Source organism: Sorex fumeus, unplaced genomic scaffold (assembly GCF_029834395.1).
Source record: "Sorex fumeus unplaced genomic scaffold, SorFum_2.1 ptg000030l, whole genome shotgun sequence".
NCBI lineage: Eukaryota > Metazoa > Chordata > Mammalia > Eulipotyphla > Soricidae > Sorex > Sorex fumeus.
Genome location: NW_026606087.1, coordinates 16,642,214 through 16,657,528, shown reverse-complemented (window position 1 = coordinate 16,657,528; position 15,315 = coordinate 16,642,214). Strand labels below are relative to the sequence as shown.

Here is a 15,315-nt window from a genome sequence, read left to right as displayed (position 1 = left end):
TGTGACCCAAAAATCAATAATAATAATAATAATAATAATAGCCTCATGAGAAACTGCAGTTACAAGTTGGTTCATTCTCTTTTATATTAAGTCAAAACAAAAATTCTTCTTTCATTCTGATATTGAAAAATGTATATGTATAGTGGAAATCAGGTGTGTGTGTGTGTGTGTGTGTGTGTGTGTGTGTTTGTGTGCCCACGCACACACACGTATACATGTGGATGGGGGCTGTTTGCCAGAAATGAACCCAGGAGCTCTCACATGCAGATGAAACACTGCAGCAATGAACTTCATCCCTGGCCCCAGTGGTTTCCAGTTTTTCCCTTTGTAGTCCTAACAATCCTACCATAATTAATCATCAGGAAAACATACTCATCACCAACCTATCCGAGCCCTGAGATAGATGTAAAGGAAATTCCAGCCTCAGTACAGTAGACCTTTTTTTTTGGGGGGGGGGGGGAAGGTGAGGTATTGGTGTGATCTGTGACTACTCCTGACTCCTGGCTGTGCTTGGGGACCATACAGTGAAAATAATTCAACCTGCAGAGTCTATGCTCCAGTTGGTTGAGTGGCCAAAGAGAAGACTTCTAGAGAGAGATGCAAACACACAAACAGGTTAATAAGAAATAATTTTCAAACAATGAGCAAAGTTAGTTAATAATATATGATTGTGGTTATTGTGTTGGTGTTTTTGGCAATATGCTTCATCTTCTTTTTCTGAATAGTCATATGATGACTTTTCCTTTCCCCTGGCTCTAGTCTCTAACCCGCAATTTAGCAGACCTTATTTCTGCCAACTGGAACAAACATTATTTTTTTTAAAAATGCTTGGTCACTGGGACAGTGTGCTAAATTTCTCCTTGTATTGTCTAAATCTGCACCAGTAAGAAACTCTCTTCTTGAATACTGAGTTGTTACAAGCAATTGCTCAAAGTTTGTATCAAAAAAAAGCTGGTCTCAGATGATTGTATTTATTTGGGGGCCACACCCGGCTGAGCTCAGGTCTTACTCCTGGTCTGTGCCCAAGGGTCATCCACAACAGGGCTCAGAGATCATAGTGGGTGCCATGGATCACCCAGGTTAGCTGCACACACCCTACCTGATGTACTATATAGTTCTGACCCCAGAAATCTGTTACTTTTTTTAATTTGCTTTTGGGGTCACACCCAGCAACGCTCAGGGGTTACTCCTGGCTCTGCACTCAGGATTACTCCTGGTGGTGCTCAGGGGACCATATGGGATGCTGGGAATCGAACCCAGGTCGGCCATGTACAAGGCAAACGCCCTACCCACTGGGCTAGAGCTCCAGCCCCCAAATCTATTCCTTTTGATCATTAAGTAACAAGTTGTTTGCATGTGGCTAGAGCTCATTTTGTGTAGTTGTTGAACCTTTTGGTTATCTGTTTGAGGCAACTTTGATTAGCGGTTAAGGATGCTCACAAGCCAGACTTTGCGGGGATCTACATTTTTCTTCCTCCTGAATATATAGTAAGCTGAATTGTGACCAGAGATATAGTGCAGTATGGCACTTGCCTTGTACGTGGTCCACATAAATTCAGTCTCTGGTACCACTCTGAGCCCTACCAGGAGTGATCCCTGAGCTCAGAGCCAGAAGTAATCTCTGATCATACTCAGCTGTAGCCAAAAAAAAAAGAAAAGTGGAATTGGGGGTTGGGAACACAGTACAAGGGTTCAGGTGCTTGCCTTATACGATACCAATCCTAGCTCAATCTGCAACACCAGATATGGTCACCAAGCGCTGCAAAGAATCACTTCTAAACACAGCCAGGGATGACCCAATCCCCTAGACCCCACCCCCCATAAAAAAGTGGAACTGGGAATGGGGAAATGGCTCAAAGGATAGTAGCACATGCTTCACCTGTAGGAGTTCAGGGTTGAGACTCGGCATTGTATGATCTCCCAAACTCCGGTCACGGTCCTCCCATTATTCATCAATTTGCTCGAGCGGGCCCAGTAACGTCTCCATCGCGAGACTTGTTACTGTGTTTGGCATATTGAATACGTCATGGGTAGCTTGCCAGGCTCTGCTGTGCGGACTAGGTATTCTCGGTAGCTTGCCGGGCTCTCTGAGGGGGGTGGAGGAATCGAACCCAGCTCGGCCAGGCTGGCTGTGCGCAAGGTAAACGCCCTACCTGCTGTGCTATCGCTCCCAAACTCCACCAGAAGTAAATCCTCAGTACAGTCAGAAGTAATCCTTGCACTTCACTGGGTGTGGCCCAAAAACCAGGACACAAAAAAACACACACAATAAAGATCTGCCAGATCATTAGCTTGACACCTGCTCTCAGAGTCTGTTTGGGATTGTGCACTTGACACACCCACTCAGTGCACATCCATTATCCCTGTAATGGGGCCTATAAGTGATAGTACAGCAGGTAGGTGCTTGCCTTGACGCAGTCTGTCTGGTTCAATCCCTGACTCCCTTATGGTCCCGGAGCACCTTCAGAAGTGATTCTTGAGTGCAGAACCAGGAGTAAGCCCTGAGTACTACAGAGTATGTCCCCGAAACAAAACAAAAACAAAGAAACCACATTTACCTACTGCTCCAGAGCAAAAGCTTATTTTCAAGAGATTGGTATGGGGGTTGGGGGTACAACGGGTAAGGCACTTGTCTTGCATGTAGCAGACTCCAGTTTAATCCCCAGCACCCAAGCACAACACCAGGAGTAAAGCCTGAACGGCTGAGTGTGCCCACCTGCCAAAATAGAGTTCAGGGGATGGCTCTGATCACCTTCCTTAAGGTATGGGCCTGTTTCCACACATGTGAACTGCAATTAACAGTCAAGACATCTCTGAGGAATCCATGGCTGGTACAATACCAGGCAGATATCCACTGTCGGGTGAATACAGCACCTGCTGACAGGCCGGCCCTCTCCCCCAGACAGACCTCACTGGCCCCTACCCCTCTCTTTCGGGACAGCTTAAGCATAGGGCAGAACAGTCAGCTGAGGGAGACTGCAATTCCAATGGTAAAACAAATCCTTGATGTGCCTCTAGATTAGAGCTATCACGAAAATTGCAACAGGACGAAATAGGATGGTGGACGCCCAAGGTCAGAAGGATGGCTTAGTATCTGCAAAGTTCATGCAAACAGCTGAGAACAGTCTGTTTTCCCGACTTCGGTGAAGGGGCACGAGGAGGCAAAGCTGTTACATCCCCATTCCCACCCAATAATTCACAGGACACACGTGGGGCTTCTGGTTTATTCACAAGGCTGATCTATGCGTGGTTCTAGAGCGGAAGGGCTTAGAGCTGGCGATAGATGGGGTGAGGTTATTCGGGTCTGAAGGTGTAGGGATCTCAAAGCAGCAGCCGGAGCAGCACCAGGGCAGGGGCAAGCAAGAAAAGAGGGGCCCTGCAGAGCTCAGCACCGCTCATGGCCTTCGCATAGAACCTGGCCGCCTCCTCGTTGGGGTTGCCCTGCTCTGGATCAAACCACATTTGGATGCAGCGGCCACTGCCTCGGCTGTAGTTGCTCATCTTGTAGGAGTGACTCCAGATTTCATTGCACAGGGCAGCGGGGGTGGGGAAGTAGAAGTCGAAGGGGTGGCAAGCGGCTTGCACCGGGCACTCGTTAGAGCCTAGAAGAGAATGAAAGATCTTCAGCCAGTCGACTTCAACCTGCACCATTCCCCCGGCTCCCTCGCCTCTCACCCGCGCTGGCCAAAGCCCGCACACTCCCACCTCCAGCGCCTTCCTCCCTCCTGGGCCAGCCTGACCCTCACCTGAGGTCCAGTTCCAGCCCTTGTGCCAGTTGCTCTTGCAGGTGTAGGAGGTGCGGCAGTCTTCCCACCAGACCTCACAGTCCTCCTTGCACAGCGGCACGTCCACAATCCTCTCCTTGCGCCAGCTCTGGTCGACCTGCTGGATCCAGGGCCCCAGGTTGGGGGAACACTCATATAGGCAGGTGTCTTGGATGAAGTGCCGCTTGCACTCTGGTGTCATCTTGACGGGACAGTGGTTCCAGTTGAATTTATACAGGTAGGAAGTATCCTTATGGGCTTCCTGGCTGGTATTGACGGAGCAGCAGGCGTTTTTCTTCCAGGGACTGCACTGGACAGAGAAGACAAGAATCTGAACCGCACGCCGCACATGGTGTAGGACACTCTGTATGAATAATCTCCAGTGGACTGGGCATCTGGGGGAGGCGGAAGGCTCTCTTGAGACTGAGAGTCCAGGGACACAACCATCACAAAACTAACTCAAACCATCATTAAACAACTACTGAAATCCAGGTGCATTTCTAGATACTGGGAATACAACCATGACCACTTATGTCAGGATAATCGCTTGGGAAAAGAGGAGACACTTGGGATGAGGAAAGCACTTTACAGAGTGGAGAAATTAAGTCTCATGGGGAATGTGGCAAAGATTTAGGAATATTGAAAGGAGAAAACAAGCTGAACCTGAGACTAGTTCTAATTATTGATATTTAATACCTTTCTTTAAAAATGTCCCATTTCGGGGCTGGAGAGATAGCACAGCGGGTAGGGCATTTGCCTTGCATGCGGCCAACCCAGGTTCGATTTCCAGCATCCCAGATGGTCCCCTGACCACCGCCAGGAGTAACTCCTGAGTGCAGAACCAGGGGTGACCCCTGTGCATCACCAGGTATAACCCCAAAAGAAAAAAAATGTCCCATTTCCCTCCCACCCCCACCCGTTCTATGGCAGGCTCTCTCTCTCTCTCTCTCTCTCTCTCCATTATGGTTTGCAATACAGATGTTGAAAGGTTATCAGATATATCCCTTTACCTACTTTCAACAATCAGTTCCTATCCAAAGTGATCATTTCCAGCTATTATTGTCATACTGGTCCCTTCTCTATCCTAACTGCCCTTCATCCCTCACACACTTGTGGTGAGTTTCCAACCATTGGTCAGTCCTCCTGATCCCCGTTCTCCTGGCCTAAGATTCGTCTCATACAATTTTTTTTTAATATCCCAAAATGATTCTCTGTCCCTTTCCTGACTCATTTTTCTCAGCATAATATCTCCATGTCCATCCATTTATAAGCAAATTTCATAACGTTTCATAAGCAAATTCTCATTCCATTGTGTAAATGTACCATAGTCTCTACATCCACTCATCTGTTCTTGGGCACTTGGGTTGTTTCCAGATTCTGGCTATGGTGAATAGTGCTGCAATGAACACAGAAGTGCAGATGGTGTTTCTGTTGTGTTTTTGGGCCGCCCGGGTAATTTCAGAAGTGGTATAGCTGCTCAATTTCTAGTTTTTTGAGGAACATCCATATTGTTTTCCAAGAAGGCTGAACCAGTCAGCATTCACTTAATCACTTCACTTCCCATTAGTCGTCGATTTGCTCGAGCGGGCGCCAGTAACGTCCCCATTTGTCCCTGTGGCGTGCTAGTGTAGCCCAATGGCATCTGTTCGCTCTGAGAACATGAAGAGCCTCAAACCGATCGTTCATGATCTTCACGAAGAAGTCTGACCATCTGGTAGGTGGGCGGCCACGCGGTCTTTTGACATCCCGTGGAATCCAGTCAGTAACAGCTCTAGTCACTACCTCCACTACCCAGCCATCGCCACACTCCAGGACGCTTTCCGGACCCGCGTGGCCGCGCGACACATCATAAGACACTAAATACCCATCTTCCGGAATTGTCATACCATATTTGATAGGGTTCAAATATGGTAACACCTACAAGGGTGATTAGAGGTCGCCCCAAAAGCCTCTATCCCTCTCGGAAAGACTGGCAAGCTACCGAGAGTATTCTGCCCGCATGGAAGAGCCTGGCAAGCTATCCGTTGTGTATTCGATATGCCAAAACCAGTAACTACAACTGGTCTCATTCACCTGACCCTGAAGGCTTCACCGACATGGCAGCACTGAGAAGGATGAGAAAGGAGAGGCCGACAAAATCTCAAGGCCAACCTAGGCTGCCACAACGAAGGAAGTCAAAAATGATCGTCTGTACTTTCAATGCACGTACGCTAGCATCAGATGCATCCATCGAGGACCTGATGGTACAAGCGCGAATGATCAAGTACGACATCATTGGTCTGACCGAGACAAGAAGGCACGAATCTCACCATGCCGTTTTCGACACTGGAGAAGAATTGTTCCTCGGAACATACGATAAAAGAGGTGTTGGAGGCGTCGGTGTCCTTGTCAACACAAACTTGGCCATGAGTATTGATTCATTCGAATACCTAACAACCTGAATCGGACGTTTACATTTGAATAGATGTGGCTCACTGCCTGCAGTTTCTATCTTCGTTGTCTACGCACCAACATCTCATTATGATGAAAGAGAAATCGAGAAGTTCTACATGGAGCTGGAGAAGTCAGCATTACCACCAACAATAAATGAATGAGAGTCCTTTTCTTCTCAGAGTCCCACCAAGAGTGAGCTCTATGTTGGGTGTGACCCCCAAAAGGGGGGAGGGGGGCTGGAGCAATAGTACAGTGGGTTGTGTACTTGTCTTGTATGTGGCCAACCTGGGTTTGACTCCTGGCAGCACTATATGATCTCTGAGCACCAAAACAGGAGTGATCCCTCAGTGCAAAGCCAGGAGTGAGCCCTGAGCATTGCCAAATGCAAAAAAAAAAAAAGAAAAAAGATAAGAAAAAAGAAAAAGAGGCTCTGAGGAACTTCTAAGTCAAGGCTGCTGGAAGGATTCCAAGTCATCTCACCAATCACGTTTCACACGCAGCTCTGGGCTAAGCAATTTAAAATGAGTACAGAAGGGGAGTTTCGGTCTTGGAGTTTGGAGTTTTAGCTTTGGGGTCATACCCAGGGATCTCTTAAGACAGAAGTGTTCCTGCTTACAAAGCATTTGCTCCAGCTCCTGCCCTTCCAGCTAAGTTCAGGGCCCCACACAGCCAGACTTTGACCACTATCTGCTAACCAGGTCACAGGGATCATTTATATAAAGAAATGTGGGGTTGGGGAAATAGTGCAGTGGGCAGGGTGACTGACTTGCACAGGGCTGACCTGGGTTCAAACCCCAGCACTACATATGGTCCCCTGGGCACCTCCAGGGGTGACCCCTACACTGGGTGTGGCCCCAAAACAAAGCAAAAAACAAACAAACAATAGAAGGGGCTGGTGAGAAAGCACAGAGGGGAGGGTGTTTGCCTTCCAAGTGGCTGACCCAGGTTAGATTCCCCCACATCCCACATGGTCTCCGAAACACTCCCAGGAGTGATTCCTGAGTGCAGAGCCAGGAGAAACCCCTGAACATCACCAGATGTGGCCACAAACAAACAAAAAACAATTTAAAAAATGCATTAAAAACAGACTTTCTTTTATTCTTTATAGTTAATGGTATCATATGGATTTCAAAAAAATGTTCTGGTAAGTTCAAGATTGGTGGAATGCTTGGGCCATGCATGTTGCCAAGGGTTACCGATCAGATGCAGGTAGGGAAGACCCCATGTAACCCTTATGTAACTCCAACTTATAACGAATCAGCTAAGTACAAGTAGTGGAAAGCCCCTCAGCCAAAGGGTGGTCCACAGAAAGTCCCTGTTATATAATGTTATGGTATAAAAGCCCCTCACTTTTGAGACTCGGGGCCGCTCGTTCCGAGAAGGCTGCCACTGGGTCAGTGAGCCGAAGGAAGGCCCTAGCTCGAGCTAGCCAATATAGACCCATCACAACTTGTCTTCGTGTGATTCCTCTGGGGAGATCTTAGCCCCATTTAACAATGACCCAAAGTTAGCACAAAAGCTAACAGCTGGAAAGCGGGATGGGATAGGATGCAGGGACAGGATGCTCAGAGAAAACCCAAGTCCAGACTAAGTAACTAGCATGCATGGCTCTTTTCAGCTGCCAAGTAGAAAATTCTTTAATCGTTCAAGGCTAACCGAGAGCATCTGGCTTCTGTACAGTAATTGTGCTTGCTCACTTTAGCTAATGACAAAGTTGATTGATGTAGTCAGGCAGAATGTGATAAGGAGTGTTTAAAACTTTGCCCGGAGTGTGGTTGGGAGCTGGTCATTGTGCCTAAACCACTGTTCTCAGGCTCAACAGCCCCTGCAGGTTAATAAAGGCTCTTCAGTTTGGCATACAAGTGTGCTGGAGACATCTTGGGTAATCTCTCATCCCAGCAATGCCCCTGTGGTCCCTTCAAGCCCATCTGGACTGACCTCTGAGTGAAGAGAGCCAGGAGTAAGCTCTGAGCACCGCCAGATGATGGCAAAAAAAATGAGAGGGGGGAGGGAGGGAAGAAAAGGGGGAGAGGCGGGAGAGAGAAGAGAGAGAGACATCCTCCCCTCCCTTCCTTGGAGGGCTCAGTGCAGTATAAACTCGGAAACCAAAATCACCGTCGCCTCCATCCCACAAAAAAAGGCTCTGGGCTATTTCCCAGACTTCTCGCTGGCCTCCTCTCCGACGGGCATAATGTGGAACAGCAAGGCCAGCCAGGTCCCGGAGCTGCTGGCACTGCACCCCTTCCTGCAGACCCAGACCTCCCGCCTTCATTTCCGTAGAAAGCCCCGCCTACCCGCCCACCCCCCCTGCCCACCTGCTGGTGCAGCTTATCCTCAGGGCCAGGCTTTTCCTTGTGGTGCTTGGCGTCCATGCAGACGTTGAGAAGCTCCGTCCTGGGCGTCCTGGGCTGCGTGGCCCACACCATGGCCCCCAACACTAGCAGGAGCAACAGCTGCGTAGTCGCCCCTCGGGCCATACCTGTCCCTGAAGCAAGAGCTCAGTGGCAAGGTCAGTGACACTTAGGAATGTGGCTGTAGGGCCTCCAGGTATGGGAAGAGGCCACTGGGAGGAGCAACCTCGTAGCCACACCCCACCTCGTGGTCAGCTCCTCCTCCTAGCCCCCGGAGGGGTGAGGAGCAGGAACCACCCGCAGGGTTGGCCCCAGGGAGGCTTCTGGTGATCTCAAGATCTACTGAGCCAGGGGGGCTGGGTAGGAAAGGGCCCTTGAGGCATTCATAGGAGGGCACAGACACTGTGGTGGGTGTGGTGCTGGAATGCTGTGTACCGGGATATCTGTAATTAACTGTAGCTGAACTCACTGGGGCTTCAATGAAAATGAATTGGGTGGGAGAGGTAGGACAGCAGGTAGGGCTCTGTAGCAGGAGGCTCAGCTGGGCTCCCCCCAGCACCACGTGGGGATCCTGGCTTGGCCAGGAGTGATCCTGGAACCTAGAGCCAGGAGAAAGCCCCGAACACCGTGAGGAGTTGCACCCCCCACCCCCTCCCCCACCCCCAAACTAGAAAGAAAGTGAATCATTTAAGTCTACAGAAGGCAAAAACCAAAGCTAAGCTTGGACTTTGGACGGCATGCCAGGTCCTCTAGGTCTACATTCCCTTGTTGGTTATCTTGAGGCCCGTTTCAGAGTTCAGTTTTGGGGGGGGGATTTCATAATGGGTTATACAATAGAAGGTGACAGGGTTTACGTGTACGTGCACTCAACCATCAAGCTTCCATTAGCTCGGGAAATAGCTTCATTTGGGGTTTGAACCCAGCTACATGCGCACACATCCTTGGTTGCGGCCTCAGCATTTCCAAAGACCCTGTAACTGGGGTGAGTCGCTGGGCAGAGGCTGAGGTGGGCTGTCCTGGGAGGGGCAGTCCCTGGGCCTTGAGGGGTCCAGAGCCTTCTTCCAGAAATCATCTCCCCTCAATCCCCAGCACACCCCAAACCTGAGTTCAGACTCTGAGGGAGCTCTTGCTGGGCTCCAGAATTCACAGCCAGCGGCTACAGTGTTCAGCATTTTCTCTGCCTCTTGTAATCAAATAATTCAAGATTTTTGGTGTGACTTTACCCTTTTCTCTCTAATCCCACTCAAAATTTAGGACTTTCTAGGGTTGGCAAGGCTAAAACCAGCAGCCTGGAGGAGTTCCCTTTTTTGTTTTGTTTTGCTTTGTTCGGTTTTAACTGTGGGCCACTCCCAGAGGTGCTCTAGGCTATTCCTGGTTCTGTACTCTGGAACTCAGGATTGACCCCAGGTGATTCTTGGGGGACGTTCTGTGGTGCCAGAGATCTGACTGATCTGCTACATTCAAAACTCGTACCTTAACCTCTCTACTATCTCTCAGGTAAGCTGGAGGTGTGTGTTTTGGGGCTTTTCCTGGCTTTGTGCTGTCTCTCAGGTAAGCTGGAGTGTGTGTGAGTGTGTGTGTGTGTGTGTGTGTGTGTGTGTGTGTGTCTCTCGGGGCTATTCCTGGCTCTGTGCTTCTGTGACCCCTTGCTGGGCTCAGGGAACTGCATATGGTGCCGGGAATTGAATCCTGATCTGCTGCATGATGGCCGGGTGCTTGGCTCCATATCCTATTGCCTTACTTATTGCTTCTGTTCTCCCCAGTCCATAGATCTTATTTTTTTTCTTTTTTGGTCACACTCTGAAGTTCTGGAGGCTACTCCCTGCATAGTATTGGGGGCCATGTAGTGCCAGAGGTTGAATCTGGGGCTCCCACGTGTAAAATATGCTCCAGCCCTTTGAGTTGGCTCCGTAGGTCCCTCAGACCTCTGATTTGGAGGTGAGTTAACCTCTCCTGGAAGAAGCCACTCCACAGCTTTATTTTGACCTGAATGGAGCAAAACAGGACCAAGAGCAGCTTTGTATTGACAGGGACCCCAGGCCCTGGACAGACAGCCCCAGTTGGTAGCACCTGTGCCAAGGAGCTCCCCTTCGCCTCCACTAACCCCTTACGTGACTGCACTGAACAGCACAGCCCAGGATGTTTCTGTCATTTTCTCTTCCTGAGATATGTTCCTAGTGAGGCACGTCACCCGAGTTGCACTGACATCACTAGCATGATTCTCAGCTGCTCAGCCTCACCTTTTCTCCTCATAAAAATGCATCATTTCCTGAAAATTTGCTAGAATATGTACAAACTTTTATATTACCTTAACTACTAGCTCTGTGGCTATCAGACCCACCCCCACTTCCTCTTCCAAGTTTGCCCTCTAGCCCTGCTGGTCAACATCCTTCCCATTTATTAGCGTGTCATCATGCCAATAAAGATTTCTTTTCTTGCCTCTCTTTTCTTCTTTTCTTTTCTTTTCTTTTGCTTTTTGGGTCACACTCAGCGATGCTCAGGAGTTACTCCTGGCTCTGCATTCAGGAATTACTCCTGGCACTGCTCAGAGGACCATATGGGATGCTGGAAATCAAACCCAGATCGGCCGCATGCAAGGCAAAAGCCTACCTAGTGTGCTATCACTCCAGCCCCCGCTTTTTCTTTTTTGAAGGGGATGTCACACCCACTGATGCTTAAGGCTTACTCCTGGCTCTGCATTCAGAAATCACGCCTGGCAGGCTTGGGGAACCCTGTATGGTGCTGGGATTGAACCTGGGTTGGCCATGTTCGAGGCAAACACTCTAACCACTGGCCCGTCTTTTTTAGTCAGCCGTTTCTCTGCTTTTTTGATATCAGTCTCCATTAAAGCCATTCTCCAACCAGGAGTCGCTAAGGTTTCTGTGTCCTTGCTGCTCACCAATCCACTTGGTCACTCAAAGTGACGTGATCTTTTTGGGGAGAGGGGAACTTTGGGTCAAACCCTGAGATGCTTAGGGGTTACTTCTGGCTCTGCACTCGGGAATTACTCCTGCCAGTGCTCAGGGGACCATATGGGATGCTGGGGATTGAACCCAGGTCAACCTCGTGTAAGGCAAACGCCCTTCCAGCTGTACTCTCAGAGCATTTACCCCATCACTTGACCCATTCTTCTGCTACTCTCCCGGAAGTCATTCATTCTCTTACTTGCTGATTATTTCTAGGACCCAGTCATCTCTTTATTGACCGAACTCGCTGACATCTGAAAGTGAGGTAGGGCGCTTGCTTTGAATGCTGCCCATAAAGGTTTGATCCCCAAATCCCACCAGAAGGGAAGGAAGGAAGGAAGGAAGGGAAGAAGGGAGGGGAAAAGGGGGAAGAAGGGAGGGAGGGAGGCTTTATTGGCCTGATGACTTGCTTATAAATGGGAAGGATATCCTTTAGCATGGAGGGAAAACTTAAAAGACAGGCACTGGGGTTCTGATTTTATGCCTGCATATAGCGGCCACTGAATCAGCACTGAGCACCATCTGCTGTGGGACAAGAATAAAGTGTTTGTTGATTGTTTTTTGCCCTAGGACCACAGCTATGGCAATCCCCGCCTTAATGTACCTGTTAGTTCTTGATGTTCCAGATGACCCTTACCATCGCAGCTGACTGTCCTTGCTGTACTTGATAATGTGAACAGCAGCTCACAATTTGGGTGGGTGGGTGGGGCAACGGTGGGCAGGGGCAGGGTGCAGAATTACTGAACTCCTTAAAATGGCTCATGGGCCCCCACAGCCCCCTTACTCAGGGCTGTTGAGATAGTTTGCAGCCTGGATGAGCAACAGGCTGCCATGACAGCAATAGCTGTCTCATTTCTTGAGATTAACCCTGTGGGACCAAGGGCAAAGGGGCCAGTTTGATTGGCTTTATTGTGCTAAGTGACCACACTTGACCTTGAGGGAAAACAACTTCTATTATTTTTAGACTTTTTCTCCTCTGAAGGGCCAGTACAGGAGGACCAACTTCATGGGGAAGCCTCAACAAACGGGAGCCAGCTTAGCCCCACACAGCTAGGAGCCCCCCAACTCTGCCTCAGGGCCGTCTAGTCTATAAACAGCTTCTGCTGCATGTTGGTCCTCAGTGCTCAGGAGAGTTCCTGGGTGCTGGGGATCAAACCAGGGCTACCATGCAAGTAAGCACCCAACCCCTGAACTATCTCCTGGGCCCTCCTTCAGCTTTTATCCCTGCTTCCTTAGCTCTGCCAAGGCTCTGATGGGAGCAGCTGGGTCCCTGGGAGATCCTGAGGAGTGCTGAGAAAGGTGTCTGACCTGGTGAGTAGGGATTCTCACCACATATTCTCTAAACCCAGGACTCTGAGGACCAGAGTGATAGTACAGCGGGGAGGGCGCTTGCCTTGTATGAGGCCATCTAGGTTCAAGCCCTGGCATCCCCTCTGGTCCCCTGAGCCCTCCGAAGAATCATGCCTGAGCACAGAGCCAGGAGAAAGCTCTGAGCAACTCCAGGTGTGACCCCCCCACCCCCACCAAGAAAAAAATCCTCTAAAGCCAGAACTCAAATTCCCTTCCTGTCTGCATCCTTCATTGCTCTGGACGCCCTTCCCACTTTCCTGCCAGCAACCACCCTCAACCTACCAGTCACCCCCACCCTTGCCCTCCCCAGACCTGAATCTCTGGGCTCCAGATCTCGATCCTGGATAGAAACTGCTGGGAGTTTAACCTTGAGCAGGCCAGACCCCGTCTAGCCCTCAGGCTTCACTTCCGGATTCTCAGCTTCACAGTGAAGTTGTCCCTCCTGGTCCTTCAAACCTGCAAGCCCCGGGGTGTGCCTGTGATGGGGGTGGGGTGTGCATACCTGGGGTGGTGGCTCTCACAGGCTCTGCAGTGCCTGCAACTTTACTCCAGGGGACAGCTGGGTTTAGTGGCCTAGGAGACGGGCAGGAGGGCAGCGACTGGGAATGGAGCCCAGGAGTGGAACTTGGGATGGAGCGAAGCCCGCTCAGCAGTTAATTATTGCACGTGGGCACCAGTCAGTGTGTGAGTGGGGAGGGTGGAGAGTGGGGGGTTGGAGGTGGAGGTGGATTAATAGCGTAGACCTCAGGCCAATGTGCCAGCACCTGTTTTTCTTCCCAGAACAGAGGTGTCACTGGGATCCTTTTAAATAATCTGGGCAAAGGTGCCCAGGTACAGTGGGTCGGGCACTTACTTGCCTTGCAAGCGGCTCACCCAAATTCAACCTCTAACATCCCATATGCTCCCCCCACTCCACAAGCCCACCAGGAGTGGTTCCTGAGTACAGAGCCAGGAGTAACTCCTGAGCATCGCCAGGTATGGTCCCAAAACCAAAATAAATGACTCAATTATCTGTGCAGGGCAGAAGAAATAGTACAGGGGTTAAGCAGCCAGCCAGGTGCCATCCTTGGCATTGCATCCCATGCCCCAAGCACCACCAGGAATGATACCCCCCCAAGCACATTGCCAAATGTGGCCCAAAGCCTTCTCCTCACTCCTCCCCCACTCAGATAATCTGGTTCACATCCATTTCCGCAGCAATCTGGTCACGAAGACCAGAGAACATGACCAGAGAACGTGGACAAGAGAACTTGGACAAGCCAATTTCAGTGCCTGGCCTGGGGGCATGCTTCCCACCTCCCAGCTTTATGGAAAGAGCAAATTGCTTACAGCTCCCCCAGGAGAGAGAAAATCAAATTTATCAGTCCCCAGGCATCACCCAACTCCAGCTCACACAGTTAGTGCTTAAGGACCCAATTCTCAGTTCTCCTGGCCTCAACTCCCCCCACCTCCCCCCCAGCCATCTCCTCCTCCCCAGTGCCCGGCCAAAGCCTTCCTTTCTCACCCTTGAGACCGGTGGTAGCAGTGGTGGGAGACAGAAAAGAGAAGGAGCCAGTTCTGTCAGGAGGGAAGAGTGTATGTGCAGACTGGAGTCGTGTGGGATCGGGGAGGAGTCATTGTAAACAGGACGTACGTACGAGTGACCTCAGTGGGGAAGGAATCAGAAAGCTTGACTTCTCGTGGGAAAAAAAAAGATCCCTGTGTGCAGACACTGCAAAGCTTAGCCATGGAATATTCTGCTGTTACCTCAAGCAGCATCGTGGTGCTTATACAAGGCCTGGTAAGTCCTCTACGCTGTCCTTAAACCGGTCCACTTACCCTCACTTTCCGTCTCTGATCAGGTTTTTCTTGCAAACAAACCTTCACACAAAACCTGAAAGCTTGGCATTTCTGTCCATGGAATTAATGAGTTACAAAGGGCTGAATACCTCAAAAGGCGAGACAGGGAGATACAGACCACTGGAGACCGAGAACAATGGGAGCTGTTGTGGTGGGAGGTGTTGGGGGGCAGGGAGGTCAGAGCCTCTGGAGGAGAGTGCCACTATCCTTCTCTGGCTATTCCGGGTCCCCCCCCCTTCCGAGGTGCCTGAGGTGAGCACAGCAGGGACATTAGTGCCCACCAACTCAATCAGGCCACCTAATGTCCACAGTCTGTAGGACATGGGAGCTGGAATCTTTGGGGAGCCTTGGTCTCAGGCAGCGGCAAGGGATTGCACTTGGCAGGAAGACAGAGCCCGTCCTGACTTCCACCTAATTTCCCTAGGTTCATAGTTTACCCTAAAGAAAAGAATTTCAGGAGGACCCTGAGAGACAGTAGTACAACCCGGAAGATGCTTGATTTACATATGGTCAATTAACCAAGTGTCTTTGTCATTGTCCTCCACACCTTGAAGTCCCTGGCACCACATATGGTCCCCTGAGCATCACCAAGAGTGATCCCTGGGCATAGAA

General features: G+C 50.1%; 1 protein-coding gene across 1 annotated transcript; it reads right to left on the bottom strand.

The window, feature by feature from the left end:
- Positions 1-3,216: 3,216 nt before the first annotated feature.
- LOC130025180 (folate receptor alpha-like) lies at positions 3,217-13,468 on the bottom strand. Its single transcript, XM_056116127.1, has 4 exons — positions 13,367-13,468; positions 8,513-8,682; positions 3,747-4,074; positions 3,217-3,602 (listed from the first exon to the last, which is right to left on the bottom strand). The coding sequence occupies exons 2-4, from the start codon at positions 8,672-8,674 to the stop codon at positions 3,322-3,324; spliced, it is 771 nt and encodes a 256-aa protein (XP_055972102.1). The 5' UTR covers positions 8,675-8,682; positions 13,367-13,468; the 3' UTR covers positions 3,217-3,321.
- Between the last annotated feature and the right edge of the window lie 1,847 nt (positions 13,469-15,315).

Bases quoted from the DNA above. Each gene is read 5' to 3' on its own strand.
- LOC130025180 (XM_056116127.1), bottom strand. From the start codon at position 8,674: ATGGCCCGAGGGGCGACTACGCAGCTGTTGCTCCTGCTAGTGTTGGGG. The intron at 4,075-8,512 runs GTGGGCAGGGGG...TTCTCTGTCCAG, and splicing joins AGGATAAGCTGCACCAGCAG to TGCAGTCCCTGGAAGAAAAA. The intron at 3,603-3,746 runs GTGAGGGTCAGG...ATTCTCTTCTAG, and splicing joins GGGCTGGAACTGGACCTCAG to GCTCTAACGAGTGCCCGGTG.